The following is a 20,280-nucleotide window of genomic DNA, read 5'->3' as shown; positions in this document are numbered from 1 at the left end:
GGGAAACATTGAGAATGAAAGGTTTAGCTTCTGCTTCATTGTCTTAGATATGTGCCTTTGAAGGTGACACAGGTACACTCACTGACCTCTTCTTGATGGCTAGGTGGTTTCTTCCCATTAAATGTTAGGAAATTGATCAGACTGTGCAAAATTTTGGAAACCATAGTTTTGTCACTAAGTGAAATTACATTGTATGAGCATTCAGTTGCAGGCAGACCCTGGATTGCAAATAATTGATTTATGTACAATACATAGTTATGATCCATCTCCCTCCCATCTGTCTTTCCTTGAGTGCCAACCCAGAGATCATGCATGGGAAGGGGTCAAGTGGCATCCTGCCTCCCCTCTAACTCACCCCATGGCAGCTGGCAGGTGCTGTCTGCACCCACCCTCCCAGATTCCACAGCGCCTGCCTCAAACCGAATTTTGGAGGTGGTGCCTTGTGCATGGTACAGCAGCAGGCGGTGGCACAGTGACTCCACTGTGGCCCCGAGCCAGCCAAGCAAGAGGTTACAAGTACAGACCTGGCTTTGCTCCTTATTGCCTAGCTGGGTTCCGCTTTGGCATTGACTACAATTGGGCACAGTGTAGTGATCCCAACCTGGATCCTGGTTGCCCTGTCCCCAGCGTTACATTGGCTACATTCCCAGCCTGAGCCAGGTGCTAGGCTCCTAAGGACAGCAGGGAGGGAGAGTCTGGGCAAAATTCTTACTGCCCCCACCACAGAGGAGAGTCCTTCCACCTCCAAAGGACAGTGCTCACTGCCTATACCAGTAACACATCAGTAGTTCATCATAACAAGCAGATGTTACCTGCGCTTCAGAACATTATTATGGTTATTATGACTGTATTACTATGTTAGGAGTCCTGGTGTGGCACTGTGGGATACAGCACCGACCACAAAATCAGTTTGAACCAGAAAGTCAGTAGTTCAACCCACCAGCTACTCCTTGGAAACCCTATCTGTATAGGTTGCTATGAGTTGGATGGACTCCATGGCACTTAACAACAATTATTATATTAAATATATTTTATTGTATATGGAAGTTTTTAGTATTTTTATGCATGGAAAAGTCTACTATATACTATACATTAAGACAAACATTTGACTAACTGACATTAGATACATGCTATTACTAACTATTCCAAATAAATTTCACTTAAAGACAGATTTAGGAACAGAATTTGTTCATAATCTGAGGACTGCCTGTGTTTGACTTCAGTGATAATCTGAGATGTCAGAGTTGGGCAGATCCTTTTACTTTGAGAACACCATGGTGTAAAACCTGGTGGTGCTGTAGGATAAACACTGGACTGCTCGCCAAAAGGTCAACAGTTCAAACTCACCACCTGCTCCTCAGGAGAAAGACGAGGCTTTGAGTCAGAACCAACTTGATGGCAGTGGGTGGTCTAAGATAGTTTGTCAAACTAGAGTCAGAGGGCCAGTCTACTGCCTGTTTTTATAAATAAAGTCTTGTTGGAACATAGCCGGGCTCATCCATTTACAGATTATCTATGGTTTCTGTGGCTCTACGGCCATAGGGTAGAGTACAGCCTATTGTTGTTAAGTGCCATTGAGTCAATTCCGACCCATAGCAACCCCGTGTAAAGTTTCTGAGGAACAACTGGTGAGTTTGACCTGCCGACCTTGCGGTTCAAAGCCACTTTGCAGTCCAGCATATTAACCCACAGCATCACACCAGGCCTGTTGTTGTTGTTGTTGTTGTTGTTAAGTGCCATCGAGTGGGTTCTGAACCATAGCAACCCTGTATAGGGTTTCCAAGGTGGTGAGCTTGAACCACAGCGCAAATGGCTTTGCAGTCCAGTGCATTAGCTCACAGTGCCACACCAGAACTCCATAAAATGTATAATTTCTGACTTGTTATTTAAAAAGTTTGTGACCTCTGTTCTAAGATATTTCTACTCCCTTTAAAGAAGTGAGCAATGATGAATCCTAATTTGTATTTAAATGATAAAACTGTTAACTACCAACGAAACCTTGGCTCTCTGCAGTATAACTTTTCCCAGATGGTTCAGTAGTAGAATGCACACCTTTCATGCGTGGAGATTCCCAGCCAGTGTACCCCATGCGCAGCTATCAGTCATTTGTCATGGAAGGCTTTGGGTGTTAGTATGATGCTGAATAGGTTTTAATGGAAATTTCAGACTAAGAAAGACTAAGAAGAAATGCGTGGTGATGTACATTTCAAAAATCAGTCAGTGAAAACCTTATGGATCACAGTGGTTTGATTGTAAGGAAGGTGCAGGACAGGCAGCATTGGGTTCTGCTGTGAATAGGTTCATGAGTGGGAGCCAACTCCAAGGCAGCAAAGAGCAGCCAGACTTTTTCAGGTAATAGGTTGTTTACCTATAGGTTACAGGTAGTCCCTGACTTATGTTGACGTTATAACAAACCACACCTATGACCATTTGTTGTTGTTAACTGCAGTCGAGTCAGTTCTGACTCATAGCAACCCTATATAGGATTTCCAAGGAGCAGCTAGTGGGTTTGAACCGCTGGTCTTGCATTTCAAACCGACCTTGAGGTCTAGTGCTTATCATTACTACATGCAATGTTGTAGCATGTAATTTGCTGATGTTATTATTCTCAGATGTTTAATGTTATGATTTACTGTTCAGAACTCTGCTGTTAAGCAGGCAATATTGAAAACTTAAAAAAAAAGGCATTTGACTTATGTTAGCACAGACTTAGGATGGATCATTGGAACGGAATTGGCAATTCACTCGGGGCTACCTGTCTATACCCCTGAAAATTGCTATATTAAAAGGCTTATATAGTTTCAATTTCCAGGGCTATCAGCGGACTGTAAGTGTACCAGTTTCTCCACAGCCCTGCCCAAATCAGTTCTTAAGATTTTAATTGTATATTAAGTAACATAGAAGCCAAAAGTTTATTATTTTTTCCACTGTAGATTTATTCTCTGCATTCTGCTTTGTATAAAGTGCCTCTGATCACTTAGTAATAGAATCCAGAGTTGAATTATTTACATGACTTCCTTGTGTATATTGTGCATATTAAGCTATTGTGCTGTGTAAGTATTGCCTCCCTATTTTATTCCTTTCTTTGGTAAAGTAATTATCAAAATATACATTTAAAGAAATTTGGAAAGACACTCACTTATAATTTTACCATCCATCTTTTGTGATAGCCCTTCCACATTTTGACCAAATATTTACATATGTTAACATTGTATGTTGATTTCCTTTTTATTTAATAAACATTCTGAGTTTTGATATATACCTACTCCCCACTTATGGAGTCCTGGTATGGTGCTGTGGGCTAATGCGTCAGACTGCAGAGTCGTTTGAACTGCAAGGTCAGTGGTTCAAGCTGACCAGCTGCTCCTTGAAAACCCCATACAGGGTCGCTATGGGTTGGAATTGACTCGATGGCACTTAACAACAGCTCCTCACTTATCTTTTATCTTGTTATCTGATACTTTACATTTACAACAATAGTTAAAAGTCTACTATGCTATCCGACTGTTGTGTGCATTAATGATGTACGGCTAGCAGTAGTGAACACAGAGGCTGTATGTCAGGCTGGCTGGGCCATGATTCTCAGTATTGGGCAGTTAGAAAATGATGTAATTGGGCAGTTACTGTAATGATGTGATCGTCCTCCATTTCCATATATCACTGATCTTTGGAACCTAATCATGTTCTGAATACATCATCACATAACTTGGGAAATTTTGTTATTACATAACTGCTAAACTACCAAAAATCATGGCCTGGTCAAGTTGACATATAACCTTAACCTTCATAGTCAGCGTTGCTCTCACCTTGCACCTTAGCGTTCATTACTGCCAGACATATATTGTTTATGTGCAAAATAGTTAGATTGTACATTTTTTACTGTTGTCATAACTGTAAAATAGCAGATAATGAGCTAATTGATAAGTGAGGAGTAGATATACCTACAATCTCACTGTTGTTGTTGTTAGGGGCCATCACGTCAGTTCCAACTCATAGTGACCCTGCATAGAGTTTCCAAGGAATGGCTGGTGAATTTGAATCGCTGACCTTGTAGTTCAAACTGACCTTGCAGTCTAGTACGAATCCTATAGTGCTACTCCAGGACAATCTCACTATTGGGAATAAATTATTGAATTTATCTCTTGTAATAGTTTACCAGACCATGATGTTAAATATTTCCCCATGAATTGTTGGCTAGATTAGGGTCCTTTGAAATTTGTAATATACATAGCCTTTCCCAACAATTGTGACAATTTTGTACAGCAGAATGTATTCAGGCTTCTATTGGACCTTTTCTTTTATCTTTTCTAGTACAGTGTTTCATTTAAGCTTAGTAGTAGATAGTTCTTAATTCCTAACTTTGCACTTTGTTCAAATTTGGTTAATTTCTCCTCTTGATTTCTGAGTTTAAATAGAAAGCAATGGGTAATTGCTATGCTACTATCATATCCTGATCATGTAGTGTGCTCGAGTGGGCACTTTATTTGTAATAATCCCCTCTGAGAGGAAGCTGTTGGGCTCCCAGTGAGTCTGCCATTCTCTGGAAACTAACCCTCTTCCCAGGGCTACTGCTTCTATGTTTAGTGCTCTTTATACTTTTCCCACCATCTTTAGCCTGCATACTCATATTCCTGCTGTTGTAACCTGATTCAGACCTTCATTAAAGCTATTCAAGAAGGAAACTCAAATGAACGCTATGGAACCTGAAAAAGATTCAGTAGACTCAGCTAGCATTTACTAAGGTTTTTTTTTTTTTAACCAAACCTTTAAGGAACCCTGGTGGCAAAATTGGTTAAGTCTTGGGCTGCCAACCACAAGGTTGGGGATTTAAACCCGTCAGCTGCTCTGAAGAAAAAAGATGAGGCTGTGTGCTCCTGTAAAGATTTGCAGTACCACTCTGTCCTACAGGGCCGCTATGGATCAGAGTGGATTCAGTGGCAGTGGGTGAGTGGGTACCAACCCTTACTGTGGAATAGTGTGGTCATTGTTGTTCATTGCAGTACTATTTAATTCTCACAACAGTCATGTCCATCCTACAAGTGTGTAGCAGCTAAGAAAATCACCCATGCATAAAGGAGGCGGAAGAGCCAGGTATCTGACCCTCAGTCTTCCTGCCACTACCATAGCTGAGAAAGTAAGTAATGGATTGGACGCTGTGTGTGAACAAAACAAACTGGAGGAAAAGGTCAACAAGGGCACTGTCCCTGCTTTCACATCCTGAGGTGTGATCTTTTCCTTTGTGAATTTACTCATTTACTCAGCAGTTTTTATCTTCCCCATTTAGGAGCATCTAAAGGAAAAGACAAAGGCACTTATAATACTGAACAAGTCTCTTACAGACTGTGATGATATTTGTGGTCGGTTTCCTAAGAGACTGAAACAAAACTCATGCACTGAAATAGAGACTAAAATTAAATGGGTAAATAGAAAAGTTTTATATGCTTAATAGCCACTGTTGGATCCTGAGGAGTTCTGTGATTTGTTTTCCCTCATTGAATTGTCTGTGACTGGATGCTCGTCAGCAGTTCTCAGTCCTGCCTATTTATGATAACCTTCTGGGAAGTATCTAAAAATAGTGACACTTGCACCCCACTCAAACCAATCTCTGGTGGTGGGGTCTAGGCACTGGGTGTTTGTGTTTTTTGGGTTTGTTTTTCTTAGTTACCCAGGTGATTGTAATGTGCTTCCACAGTTAGGAGTCACCATGTTAGATCTGGGGGGGAAATTCTTTCCCAAACACAAGAGATATGAACCACTTTAGGAGATAGAGTCTGTGAGATGTTGAAGGTAATGTGTAGGTAGTTAGGGTCCCTCAGCAGTGGTTGAAGGTTCTGGGTTAGGGATGATGTGGAAACTGACATTGGATATTGCCCAGGCATAGTCACTGTCTTTGAGGAGTTTATAGATAAGTGAGAAGCTGGGACAAGTGCTTAAATATATATATGCTAGCCAGACTTTATGACACTGTAGAGTTTACAATGTGCTTTGCTGCTGTCCCTCCCTCTCTCTTGAAAGGGTTTTGTGATAGGTGAGGTTTCTTTAAGGTGGTTTCTGGGCCTGTGTAAGATGTTAACACAGTTGTTCTTTACCCAAAATGTCTTCAGGGTCTTTCTGAATGGGAAGCACAAATAGAAGAACAAATGTAAATGTGTATACTCTTGTCTTTGATTTGTAGCTCTTAGCAGCATTCTCAAGAGTTGTTCTCAAACTTGTATTATTAGGCAAGGTTGGTATAGGAAACTAACTATAAAGTATAGAAACACAGACCAAATTCTTATTCTCTTAGATCCATCCATTAGGTGTGTGAGCTTCAAGATCATTTGCCCAGCCTCCCACCTTTACACATAAGAAAGTAGAGGCCCAAAGTAATGAAGAGACTGACTGTTCAAATTAGCAGCTAGTTGTTGATGTCCAGAAATTATTCTTTCTAGGAGGCGAAGGGAACTTAGATTTGTGTACCACTCTCTTCCTGACAAAATATTAGGAGTTAGCTGTAGTTCTCATACATGACATCTAAGTAAATAGATGTCCCCATTTCTTCGTTGAAAAAGCTAAAGCCTAGATGGTTTCAGTGTCTTGCCCAAGCAAAATTTGGGTAGATTTAGTTTTGCGACCTATGCTATTTTCAGTTCAATGTAATATGTCATTGTTGTTAGGTGCCAAGTCAGTTCCAACTGAAAGTGACCCTGTGTACTACAGAACAAAACACCGCCCAATCCTGTGTCATCCTCGTGGTTGTTGTCATGCTTGAGCCCATTACTGCTGCCACTGTGTCAGTCCATCTTGTTGGAGGTCTTTCTATTTTTTTTGCTGAATCTCCACTGTACCAAGCATGATGTCTTTCACCAGTGACTGGTAACACATCTGAAGTCTGAGAGAGGAAGTTTTGCCATCCTGGCTGCTAAGGAGCATTTTGGCTGTACTTCTTCCAAGACAGATCTGTTTGTTCTCTTGACAGTCCATGGTACTTTCACTTTTCTTCTCCAACACCATAATTCATATGTATTGATTCTTCTCCGGTCTTCCTTATTCATTGTCCAGCTTTCGCATGCATATGATGCTACTAAAAATACCATGGCTTGGGTCAGGTGCACCTTAGTCCCCAAACTGACATCTTTGCTCTTCAGCACTTTAAAGAGGTCTTGTTCAGCAGATTGCCTAATGCAACATGTTATTTGATTTCTTGATGCTGCTTCCATGAGCATTGATTGTGGATCCAAACAAAATAAAGTCTTTGACAACTTCAGTCTTTTCTCTGTTATCATGATGTTAGTAATTGGTTCAGTAGTGAGGATTTTGTTTTCTTTACATTGAAACAGGATGATCCTGTATGTTTAGAGCTTATCTCACGGTCAGATAGTGAAAGAAACCATTATTTTTGTACTAGTTACAGAGTGAAGTCTCAGAGTGTTCTTATTCTAAGCATCAGTACTTGTTAATCTATCTTATTATCTCTGGGGATAGTAGAAGTAGTGCAGACTTATACTCAAGTCTTCATTTCTGGTGTCTGCCAGCAATGTGAACTTTGACACATCACTTAATCTCACCGTGCTTTAGTTTACTCATCTATAAACTTGAGATGACGACATCTACTCAGAGGGTTGTTGCAGTGATGAATTTGAGAATGTGTAGTACATGCTCAATAATGTTTATAATGGTTTTATTATGGGAAGTTAATGATGCAGCATTTTCTGGATGACGTCAGCTTCCTGCTAAGAAGAGAAGCTGAGTAGGGAACTCTTAACCTTGAGTGTTAATGATTTTAAGTTTGTTGGCTGAAGGTCTCAACTATATAACTATAACTGATCATCTTTGCAGGGAACAGCATTTTCAGCTCATTTGTGTTTTGAACGCGACTGGCTTTGGACTCATTCACTTTAATTGTTAACTAAAACATTTTACATCACTTAACCTGGAGACCTGGTATGGCGCTGTAGGATGAGCACAGCATGGTCTAGAACATACTCAGAAGACACTGTGGCCAAGGAAACTACCTTGAGGATCCCATCTCAGTAATGTAGTCTAAAGTGTGACAGAAGGCAGGGCTGACAGGTAAAGCTGGCTGGGCAAAGACAGGAGAGAGAATTAACTGGAAATCTGTAAATGTGAGAGTCACTCTCCACCCATCCCATGAGAATATTAGTAGGCAGGCAGGTTGTCCTAGGCAAAGTAAAGGGCAAAGAGGGATTTCCCCCCCCTCCCCTTTAAAGACACTGAATGAACAGTAGAAGGAAAATCAGGAAAGCTGGTATGGGACTAGAACCCCATAGAAACACTCCATGTTGCTGTTTTGTGCCATCAAGTCAATTCCGTCACATAGTGACCCTGTATAGGCTGTCTGAGAATGGCTGGTGAGTTTGAACTGCCAACCTTGCAAATTAACAGTCCAGTGCTTCTCCATACAGTCAGATATTTTGGGCACCCACGCCTCCTGGAGCCCCCCAGGGCCCCCAGTCTTTAAGTTGCCTCACTCTCAAACATCACTGACCCATCAAGGACTTGAGCTCCAAAAGTTGACAGCGAGAAGGAGAAAGACTGAAATAAATACATGAACAGCAAATGACCCCAGAATAATAGAAGAATGCTATAAAATGTAATTCGAGAAATCAGCCAATGTCTGCAGCTTCTCATTAACATTTCAGTGGCAGATCCCATTTCCAAAGATGAACAGGACTGTCCTTTTCTACAATGTGACCTTGCCACTCCTCTGTCCAGAAACACAAAACCCAAACCCACGGCCATCGGGTCGGTTCTGACTTAGAGTTACCCTGTATAAGGTTTCCGCAGCTGTAAATCTCTACAGGAGCAGAAAGCCTCATCTTTTGTGGAGCAGCTAGTGGATTTGAACTGCCGACCTTGCGGCTTATCCTTCAGCGCCACCAGGGCTCCTTTTTTCAGAGGAATCATCAAATTCCCTTCCCCTGAGGCTGGACAGACTGTGGCTGCTTACAGCACCTGAGTATGACAGAAGCAGGCTGGCTGTGTGACTTCTGCTACAACTAGGGCAGGAAAGACCTTGTTCACGGCAGCCTGCTAAGAATCTAGCTAGTTTGAGGCAGTCATGCTGTGAAGAAGTCAACCCCATTGAAAGGCCACCATAGGTGGTCTGGTGGCCAATCAATCCTAGTTGTCTGGTCATCCTGGCCTAAGTGTCAGACATGAGTAAAGGAGCCTCCAGATAAGCCACCTCTGTCATGTCTTATCCATAGCATCTGAGAACAAAAGAAAACAAGACACGGGCGTAAAAGAATTGTGTGCTTCTGGATGGTACTGGGCCCTTGAATTTGAGAGGGATTAAGGTATGTGTGCAGTCCCCAGTCTTTGGCTCTTAGGCTCTGAAAGTTCTGACTCACTCCTTGTAATTGCCAAAATGCAGTCTAGCCGAGGGAGGATGCAACTCCAAGTTTGGCAGACCCCCAAATTCGCTACTTTGATCTCTTTAAATATAAAAATAAGTTTTTCCAAGCAAAGGAACACTGTCAAATTTATCAAGCACTGAAATATTGGTACTGGACATGAAGTAAAACAAACGTTTTGAAATGAGAAATTAAACTGAAAAGTAAGTGATTCTTTTGAAGGACATTCACAATAATTGGGCTACTCTTTAGTTAGATTGTCGCTTTTGAAGGACTATTCAGTTAGTCATTGTTAATCCCTGGTAAATCCAAGCATTAATTACTCATAATTCCAAAATTTACTGATTTCAAAAGATTGAAATACCAATACAATTGGAGGGGGGGAAAGCCAAAGAGCTACCCTAAAATATGATTCTCTCAGTTGGTTTTTTTTTGTTTGTTTGTTTTGTTTTTTGCTGTTTTAACTATGTATGGCTAATGGTAAAAATGGTGTGGTGCTATAGGATAAGCACTGGGCTGCTAACCACAAGGTCAGCTGTTCAGACCCACTAGACGCTCCTTGGAAACCCTATGTGGTTGTTAAGTGCCGTCAAATTGGTTCCAACTCATAGCGACCCTGTATAGGGTTTCTAAGGAGCAGCTAGTGAATTTGAACCACCAACCTTGCAGTTCAAACTGACTCTGCAATCCAGTACATTAACCCACAGCGCCACACCAGGATGCTATGTGTCAGAACCCACTCAACGGCATTTAACAACAACAAATGGTAAAGATAAATTACAAACTCACTTAATTGTTAAAACAAGCAGCCTTATTAGAATGAGCTGCTCATTCTGTTGTATTTCAGTGCCTTGCTAGTCCGTTTTCCATTTATTGCTCTCCTTTTGTACTCTCTGATCCTATTGCTACCACCCAAGCCACCCTCCACCGAATGCTAAAGCTGAAAGATGTGGACAAAGACAGGCTTCAAGTAATGTAGAGGAAGAGTCTACATTTCTGGCAGCATGGTCTCTATTAACAGAGGAGAGTATGACATATGTCATCAACCCCCTACATTGGGCTGAAGATGGAAAGGTTGGTAATCCACCAGTTGCTCTGTTGGGGGCTAGGGGAAAGATGAGGCAGTGTGCTTCTATAAAGATCTACAATCTTGGAAACCCTATAAAGCAGTTTTATTCTGTCTTATAAGGACACCATGAGTTGGAATCAACTCAGTGGCAGTGGGTGTATTGATTTTTTTTTTGGTATTATCAGGTGGCTTCGTTCACCAAAGAAATAGTTACTTTTTCTGCCTCCTGTAAATTAGTCCGAAAAAGAATTAAAGACTCACCAGAAATATAGGCCACTGTGTATATAAACTATGTAAAATACTTACTGATGAAGATCAAAGACCACAGCCTTTGGTATGGGTTGCACTTCAATTAAAGAAAACAAAAGTCCTCACCACTGGGCCAATAAATATCATTATAATTGGAGAAATGATGGAAATTGTCAAGGAGTTCATTTTGCTTGAATCAGCCATCCACACTCATGGAAGCAGCAGTCAAGAAATCAAACGACGTATTGTGTTAGGCAAATCTGCTGCACAAGACCTCTTTAAACTGTTCAAGAGCAAATATATCAGTTTGGGGACTATGTTGTGCCTGACCCAAACCATGGTATTTTCAATAACCTTATATGCATGTGAAAGTTGGATAATGAATAAGCAAGACCGTAGAAGAATTGATGCATTTATGTTACGTGGTTGGAGAAGAATATTTTAAAACTATCATGGACTCACTTCGCATATGAGAGCATCCAAACTACCAGTAGACATAATGTAATTCAAAATGATTAGTTATTGGGAAATTGAAAATTAAAACTGCAATGAGATAAAATCATTTACCAGAATGAATACAATTAAAAATTGACATTACAGAAAGTTATCAAGGTTGTGGAACTCTATATAGTGCTGCTGCATGTATAACTTCAAATAAGTGTTTAGCTGTATTTGTGTCCCAAGACAAAATTTTAAGAATTTATAATATATCGCCAAAATGTGTTAAAATTTTTTAATTAAATTAAGTACCATGGACTGCCAGAAGAACAAATAAATCTGTATTGGAAGAAGTACAGTCAGAGTGCTTCTTAAAAGCCAGGATGGTGAGACTTTGACTTTCATACTTTGGACATACTATCAGGAGGGACCAGTCCCCTAGAGGAAGGACATTATGTTTGGTAAAATGGAGGGTCAAACAAATCTGTGTTGGAAAAAGTACAGCCAAAATGCTCGTTCTAGTGTGTATAAGGTTGCTATGAATCGGTACTGACTCGACAGCACCTCACAACAATGACAACAACATATAAACTAGCATGAAGAATCCCAAGTCTGGGTGCTGTTGCCCACTGAAGACTCACTGAATGTTCCTTATTGGTGGTCCTCTCATGGTCATACCTCAGGGAGGGCTGCATGAAATTGAAAGTCAGCTGTATTTCTGTCTGTGACTTGACTAGAAGAAGCCTCTTCATGTGAGTGAATGGAAACTTGTACGGAAGCTTTCTAGAGAGAGAAACTCATACCTTTTCATTACATTCAGCTTCCCACTGAAAGGGCCAAGTACGAAAAACCAAACAGAAGACGGAAAAGAATAGAAAGGTCATCAAATTAGGATGAAAAGCTTAAAAAAAAAAAAATACGTGAGTGCATTTAAGTCAACGCCTTCTTTGCAGTCGCCCAAGTTAGAATTTTCCAAACCCCCTCATATGCTCCACTCCTTCTTTGTCTTGTCTGTGGAACATCTGTTTGATATGAGAGAAATTTTTTATTTAAATGGAATATCTGGCATTAATGCATAGGGTGAAACACTTTCAACCTATAAGAAAAGAGGCGAGCCACAGAAAGGTTAAAATATCAGGCATTTCATATTTATTTTTAGGCTCACTAATTAACTAACTAAAAAAGACTTATCCCCTTGCTTTAGCTGATATATAATTAAGGTATCTGAGTACAAAGAATTTGTCCCTAAAGCTAAATTAGAATGTAGGAGCAAAAAAAAACCCCAAGATTTTCCAGCTATTCTTTTTAAAAAATACAAACTTCTGAAAGTATTAGCTCTTCTTCCAATAAGTAATTGAGAAGTTACCATAGGTGAGGCATTATAACAAGTGCACTGGGGAGGTAGCGTATGGAGACTGATAATATCAAGTGTCTTTCTATACTTGTTTATAAAAGACTGACAGTCCAACAAGGCTAGAATAAAATGTTCCCCCAAATTTGGCCTTGACTATGGTGCTGTAGGATAAGCACCATAAGGTCAGCCGTTCAAACCCACTAGCTGCTCCTCAGAAACCCTTTACAAGGTCCTATGAGTTGGAACCTACTCTGTGGCACTCAACAAGAACCACAGAATTTGAAACAACCCCTTGTTGTTGAGTTATCCAGAGTGCAGCATCAAGCTGTAAGCATCAAGCCCTTTCATCTGAAACAGTTGGGTGATGGGGACACTGAGCCTACTTTACTCCAATTATGGAAAATCATCAAGTGACCACAGAACTAGAAGGCAGTTACGCTTTCAGGACCTCCTAAGTAGAAGAACTATTTGATCTTGTACTACATGACCTCAGACAGTTCTGCTTTATCAACCTCATCCTTAATAGTGAGTGTGCTATAATGGACTCTGTATTCCAAGCTGTACCAATGTGCTAATGTTAAATGTCTAGCACATTTTCACCTTCACCACAATTTCTACTTAATAATAGGTACTATCATTCTTATCTTACAGCTGGTTACATGGAGGCACTGAAGAGTAAAGAAATTTGCCCAACTTCATAATGCTTCTAAGTGCTTGAGTCAAAATTCAAACCCAAGTGTGTCTAACTCTAGCATCTGATCTGGTCTGACAGGGCCACAAGTCTTAATCTGAATTTTGAAATCCAAATAGTTCTAAAAATGTATGCTTTTTCCCCCAAAACTGGTGCCCAAACTCATTTTGTGGCAAACCTGACCTGAATTGACTTGAGGCTCTGTATGTATCCTACTTAATAGAAAGGTATTTTACTCCAGATTGTGTCTATTATAATATACATTGTTGTTAAGTGCCCTCGAGTCAATTCTGACTCATAGCGACCCTGTATAGGGTTTCTGAGGAGTGGTTGGTGAGCTTGAACTGCCGACCTTGTGGTTCAAACTGACGTTGCAGTCGAGTGTATATCCTATTGTCCAATTTAAAAGGTAAATCTAGATTTTCTCATACCAACAGAAATACTTGGTATCATGGCCAAATACAAAAGAAAATTTTAAGAAAAGAAAGAAAGAAGTGATGGTAGTTCACTGTGAGAGGAAGGAGTTAACAGGAAGAAGAAGAACCTTTGGTGCTGAAGAGCAACTGGGAGTATCAGTCTAGAGTCATAATTCTCAAAAGTTGTCAGAGTCTTGGGAGTAGTGAAAATTCATGTTTCAGTTTCCAAATCCACAGCACATGAGCAACATGGAACGAGAAGGCTTGGGAGGGAGGAAAGCCATGAGACGCAACAGTTAGTTTGCAGGGGTGAGCTGCAAGTTCCAGGCCCACAGTCTCTTCTCTCAAACTCATGGGGCTAGACAGCTTCAGAAGTGAAATGGTTTTCGATTTCAGGAAGGTGAAAAGGTGTATGAGTATATACAAGATGGCTTCAAAAAAAGTTAGTGTAAAAATTCTATTATCTTTCTATTTCATTTTTCTACAAACTCTTTGAAGCCCCCTATTGAGTAGCTGATGGGTTTGAATTGATGACCTAGTAGTGGGTAGCAAGCAGTCCAGTGCTTATCCTACTATGCCACACCAGGACTCCTAAAATAACCATAGCTATTTTACATTAATGGAGTCCTGGTGTGGTGCTGTGGGTTAATGTGCTGGGCTACAAAGTCATTTGAACCAAAGTGGTTCAAGCTCACCAGCTGCTCCTCAAAAACTCTATACAGGGTCGCTATGGGTCAGAACCGACTTGACAGCACTTAACAACAACCACAACATTTAAAATTAATAATCCAAATCCAAATGAGTGTGCCTTGAGTTGGAAGGCCGTTGCTGGAGGATTGCAGCCTCCCCCATTGCTTGGAGTGGGGATTTTTGTGGATTAATTACTCATCCCAGTGAAGATGCTAAGAGGAAAAAGTGAAAGACTGAATCATGGATTAAAGGTTTAATGAAGGTATTCAATATACCCACTGTGAATGAGGGATGGATTGTGTAAGCCTTTAACCACAGCTATCTTAACTTTTCTCAAACTGGAGAAAGAGAGGTCAGTAGGACTGTCAAGAGTCTGTTCCTTTATTTCAAGTCTTAGTCGGTGGGGAGAGGAAAGGAATAAACCCGAACTTGGCTAAAAGTGTTAGAAAATCTGATTTAGCTCTGAATCTCTTCTTTTACTGCCTTTCTCACATGTGGGAGAATAAAGCAAGTTCAGAGAAGGAAATTGCTAGGTGGGTTGGTCCTACCCTGATGGACTAGGGAACCTCAGGAAGTCTTTTGGATGTGAAGGAGATGAGGTGGACCCATCAGCATCATGGAGAGTAGAGAAAGGACAAATGCGTGTTGAACACTTGCTCCGTGTCAGGCTTCATATAGGTTTTCACATTTAATCTTTACAAAAACTACTTAAAAATTTTATCTTAATTTTACAGATAAGGCCATTGAGACTCAGAAGGGTGAAAAGCTTACCAAAGGTTTCACAACTCCAAAATGGAGAAGATGGGCCTGGAATACATTTCTGACCCCCAAACTCACCATGTCTTTTCTGTCATCCCCAGCTATCATAGTACAGGGCTGGGGGTTGAGGGACAAGACCAGTTCTAGAACTGGTTTGGTCACGTGGCAACATGGTAAGGAGCTTGGGTTTCTCCTTCCAGATTTCTGGTCATGTTTTCTCTGATTGTGTCCTACTTATGTAAATTTCCATCAAAATAGTGTAGGGAAACTTTCAGAAACCTTTTGACTGCCTCCTTTAGAGTGGACACTGGTCTAAGTCTCTACCTGTGTCTCGGTCAGAGCCTCTGGAGCCAGTGACTACTTCCCAGAGTGGTCCTAGAAGAACCGCATTTGAAGAAAATCTTAGGAAACACGTAGCACTCGCTTTGGGTTAATGTGCTGGACTGCAAGGCTGGTTTGAACCGCAAGGTCGGAGGCTCAAGCTCACCAGCCACTCCTTGGAAACCCTACTCTACAGCGTTTCTGTGAGTCGGAATTGGCTCCACAGCGCTCCACAGCAGCAGCAACAGGAGACTGCATGTGGAATCACTGGATCTGTTGCCTTCTGCGCACCCCTGTGGTCAGGAGTAGATTTGCATGCATTAGGACTTTTGTGTTTGGTAGTTTTTCCACAGTGTTTCTTTGAAAACAAGTTCAGGTGATATAGTGGGTCATGTTTACATTGCTGTGGATAACACTAGGAAGGAGTCCTGGTGTAGTGAAATAGGATAAGCACTGGACTGTTAACCGGTAAGGTCAGCGTTTCAAACCTACCAGCCTCTCCTTGGAAATCCTAAATAGAGTCGCTGTGATTTGAAACGAACTCGATTGCACTTAAGCCACAGTAACACTAGGAACATATTTGCATTCTGAAAACAATGGCTTTCAAGGTTGCCCCTTTTAACAAATGTTATTTTTCTATTTCAATTATTTTCTTAAAACTTTTTTATTTTGTGAACTACATGGTGCCCAGCTACCAACCATACCGACTAGGGATACAATAGATGATCCCAGATAAAATGGGAGAAAAATGTAGAACAAAACTCAAATTCATTAGAAGCCATGTTTACTGGATTGGTAGAGATTGGAGGAACTCCCAAGATTATTGCCCTGGGATGTTCTTTCGATTTGAAACTGAATTTGCTGGTGGTCAGCTACCTATCAGCCAAGAGACAGGTTGACTCACACAATAGATATCACCTGTGAGTACTATGCTCTTCCGCCCACAATTCCCCAGATCAAAAATGAGAAGATAAAGGGGGACAAGGAAGCTAACGAAATGCATGAAAACAGAGCCACCAGAATGGAGTTCATAGGAATGCCGACACATGGTGAATGGTATGTATGGTGGTGGTTGTGGTGTGCCGTGGAGTTGGTTCTGATGCTGAGTGACCCTGCACAGGGTTTCCAAGGCTGTAAATCTTTACAGAAGCAGAAAGCCTCATCTTTCTCCCGAGGAGCAGCTGGTGGCTTTGAACTGCCAACCTTATGGTTAGCAGTCCAAATTGTAATCTACTTCACTACCAGGTCTCCTTTGAGCAGTATGTATAGAAATTGTTAAATAAGAACGTAATTTGCTTTGTAAATTTTCTCCCAAATCACAATAAAACAAAAAGGAAAAGACAAAAAAAAACCCTTGCTATTTCAGAAGATAGAAATTTAACCAGAAGCTACAGGATTATTCTATTCCATTTTCTCCTTCCAGCCAGCAACTCTGCTACCAGTAGAGTTCGCTCTTATGCCATCTTTTCGTTGTGAAATCCTGGCAGCCTTTCCTTCTCTTCATAGGGAGAGATAATGCATGTGAGAAAACCTCCTACATGTTTCTCCGAAAGGAGCTTCCTGTGCGCCTGGCGAACACGATGAGAGAAGTCAATCTTCTGCCCGACAACTTACTAAATCGGCCTTCGGTGGGATTGGTTCAGAGTTGGTAAGTCAAGAGTGTCTGGAAATGAGTTGGTCTTCCTCCAAATGTACTCAACATTTGGCCTTGAAAGTATTCGCTGTAAAAGTACACGCACTGTCTGGCTGGGAATGAGTCATTCGGGAGGTGTTTCCGGGCAGAACTGTACAATTTAGAATTGTCTTGATGGAAAGTATTTCTAAACTGCTAGACACTTTTCTTGACATACCAGAGTTCACCATTCTGGTTATAAGTGTTATATATGCTTATTGTAAAAGAAGAAAGAACCTCAAGGAAACAATTTGGAAATCAGAGGAGACTACAAGTGGGCTTCTAGAAGTTGGTAGAGAAAATCCATGATCTTTTCATTCTATTTTTCCATGAACTTTTTGAAGCCTCCTCGTAGAACAGAACAGCAGTGCAGTAGCCCAGGTGAGTGGCTTGCTGCTTTTATTAAGTGTCAGTCTTGCTCCTTTTATCTTCCTTTTTAAGGAGTTCCCTGAAGGCTGTGCTTCTTTGATAAGGCAGCCTAGCAGATTCCAACTCATGGTGGCTGTGTGCCGTGGAGTCGGTTCTGACTCATAGCGAACCTGTACAGGGTTTCCAAGGCTGTAAATCTTTATGGGAGCAGAAAGCCTCATCTTTCTCCTGCGGAACAGCTGGTAGTTTCAAACTGCTGACCTTGTGGTTCCCAGCCTGATTTGTAACCATCACGCTACCGTAAACTGTTCCTTAGAGCTTCCGAGGCTGTAGATGTTTTCAAGAGCAGACTACCACACCTTATAACAGAGCAGCTAGTGGTTTGAACTTCAAATCTTGCAGTTAACAGCCTAATACTTCACCCATTATACCATCAGGGCTCTTTAGTCATTGGAAACCCAACATATCCACGACCATCGAGTAGATTCCGACTTAGAGTGACCCTGTATAAGGTTTCTGAGACTGTAAGTCTTTACAAGAGCAGAACGCTTTATCTTGCTCCCACCTACCAGATTTGAAATGCCCACATTGAGGCTAGCAGTCCTATGGCACCACCAGGGTTCCTTAGTCACTGAAGAGGGAACCTCAAATTAGAGAATTAGAACAACAGCTGCCTGGCATGCTTCATCTGCCCTGTTACAAGTGTGACAAATCTTAACTGAGTGAAACTTAAACAAGTCGAGTATAGCTTTGATGCTTATTTAAAGTCTGTGCCATATTGAATTGAAGATGTTGGATATGTAAGTAAACAAGCTACTATGTAAGCAGGGTGAGATCTATGAGTGGCAAGATGGGAGAGCAGCAGACCAGGGCATTTTTAGGGAGGGCTGTGCATATATTTGAGAAGCAGTTTTCATGTCTACTCAGCATTATAAAAGCAAGGTAGAAGTCACTGTGTAGACAACAGATGAATAAAATATAGCTGTAAATGTGACTGAGAAAGCACTATGGAGGTACAGAAGAGAGGAGAGGCGGAGAAAGAGCAGCTGTGGCTGAGCCCTGCCTTGGACGGGTAGGCAGAATTGGCAGGTCCAGGTGATGAGAGCATTTTAGGGATGGGAACAACATGAGCATAGGGAGAATGGAACTATTAGTTAGCTCACATTTAGAGGATTAGCAGAGGCCAGTCTACTAAAAGAGAGTTGGCATTAACAGTATTAGTAATCACAAATTCTCAATAATAGTAATCATAAATTCTTAGAGCTAAGCATGAATCCTTTGATAAACTCTATAGTGGGTGGTCTTAGATACAGTGTCCAGTTTCTTTCCCAGATCAGCAGCAGCTCCGCCCTGTGTGAGGCACAGGATCCTTGGAACCCAGGCAAGATCAGACACACAATGCATGACTTTGACATCATAGTTAAGTTATACTCTATCCTGAACTGATTGTTTCAGAAGTAACAGAAAGCACTTATTTGTGTGAGAGTTCTTCATCATTTGAAGGCCATCATTAGACATTTTTCAGCAGGAAGTATCCAATCACTGTTGAGGGACACTGTGGTGATGAGTCTAGGTAGGCTAGAGGACCTTCATATCCCTACACTCCAGTGGCAGTGACAGACGTTTACTTTTGGTGATAACACGTGAAAGTTACTTCAGTGACCTCAAAGTGAATTGCTGGCACAGTATAGACTCTAGTAAATTACTGTATCAACTGTTATTTGTCTCCTGACTATTCTACTTTCATGTCACTCAAAACAAAATACCCACCAGTTCTTTCTTTTCTTTATTAAGTATTTTATTGTGAAATAATTTCATTTTAACAGAAAGCCAGCAGAAATGTAGAAAGAATTGCAGTATATGTATGTTATTGTTGTTGTTAAGTGCCATGGAGTTGGTTCCAACCCATGTGGACCCTGTATAGGGTTTCCAGGAAGTGGCTAGTGAGCTTGAACCACCAACCTTATGGTTCAAACTGACTTTTCAGTCCAGCACATTAACCCACAGTGCCACACCAGGAGATAGATATATATACGTGTGTGTGTGTGTTGTTAAGTGCCGTCAAGTTGGTTCCAACCCATAGTAACCCTGTATAGGGTTTCCGAGGAGCAGCTTGTAAACTTGAACTGCCAGTCTTGCAGTTCAAACAGCTTTGCAGTCTGGTACATTAACCCACAGCGCCACACCAGGACTCCTGTATATGTATGGTGGTGGTGGTGGTGGTATGCCATGGAGTCGGTATATGTATACTTCACCTAAATTCACTATTTGTTAACATTTGGCAGCATTTGTCCTATCATATTCTTTCTCTAGATGATAAGTAGGTAGGTGTAGATAACACATACAAACACACACATTCCTATGCATACAGTTTTTAAATACATACGTATCATACACTTGTTCCCCCCTCCCCAAACTATTTGGGTTAATGGTAACATCATGCCCTATCACTAAATGCATCAATACTTTTTATTTCCTTAGAGCAGCTCTTAGATAACCACAATATGATGATCAAGTTTGGGGAATTTAACATTGATTCAGTAATAGTTTCAGATGTGTAGAACTCATTCTCGTTTCACTAATTGTCCACATGTTCTATTTAGCAAACCCACACCCCCACCCAGCCCAGCTTAGGAATCTAATCAGGATCATACACTGTGTTGAGTTGTCACCTCCTTTTTCTTTTCAAGCAAGCCTGATATGTTGCAGGCTGTGAACCCCACGTTGACCTGTTGTTCTTAATGTGTTCTTCTTGCTCTCTTGACTTTCAGGCAAGTAACCTTAGCATGGGCTTTCACCCCTCTCTATTTATGACTGCTCTTTAAATGAATTATCCATTCTTAAAATGAATGGGCCCTTCCAAGACTAAGACTCAATGGAAATATACACTCTGATT

The 20,280-nt window shown here is 41.1% G+C and overlaps 1 protein-coding gene across 2 annotated transcripts in view; it reads left to right on the top strand.

Annotated features, from left to right (window-relative positions):
* PDK3 (pyruvate dehydrogenase kinase, isozyme 3) overlaps window positions 1-20,280 on the top strand; it is a 94,234-nt gene that overhangs the window by 16,667 nt on the left and 57,287 nt on the right. For both annotated transcript variants that reach the window (XM_006835564.1, XM_006835565.1), the window contains exon 2: window positions 16,850-16,991. In XM_006835564.1, coding sequence (XP_006835627.1) covers window positions 16,850-16,991 — 142 coding nt within the window. The remainder of the gene's footprint in view (window positions 1-16,849; window positions 16,992-20,280) is intronic.

The sequence above is a fragment of the Chrysochloris asiatica genome, unplaced genomic scaffold, assembly GCF_000296735.1.
Source record: "Chrysochloris asiatica unplaced genomic scaffold, ChrAsi1.0 scaffold00018, whole genome shotgun sequence".
Classification (NCBI taxonomy): domain Eukaryota; kingdom Metazoa; phylum Chordata; class Mammalia; order Afrosoricida; family Chrysochloridae; genus Chrysochloris; species Chrysochloris asiatica.
The sequence above is the reverse complement of the archived record's forward strand: the minus strand, read 5'-3'. Positions and strand labels throughout refer to the sequence as shown.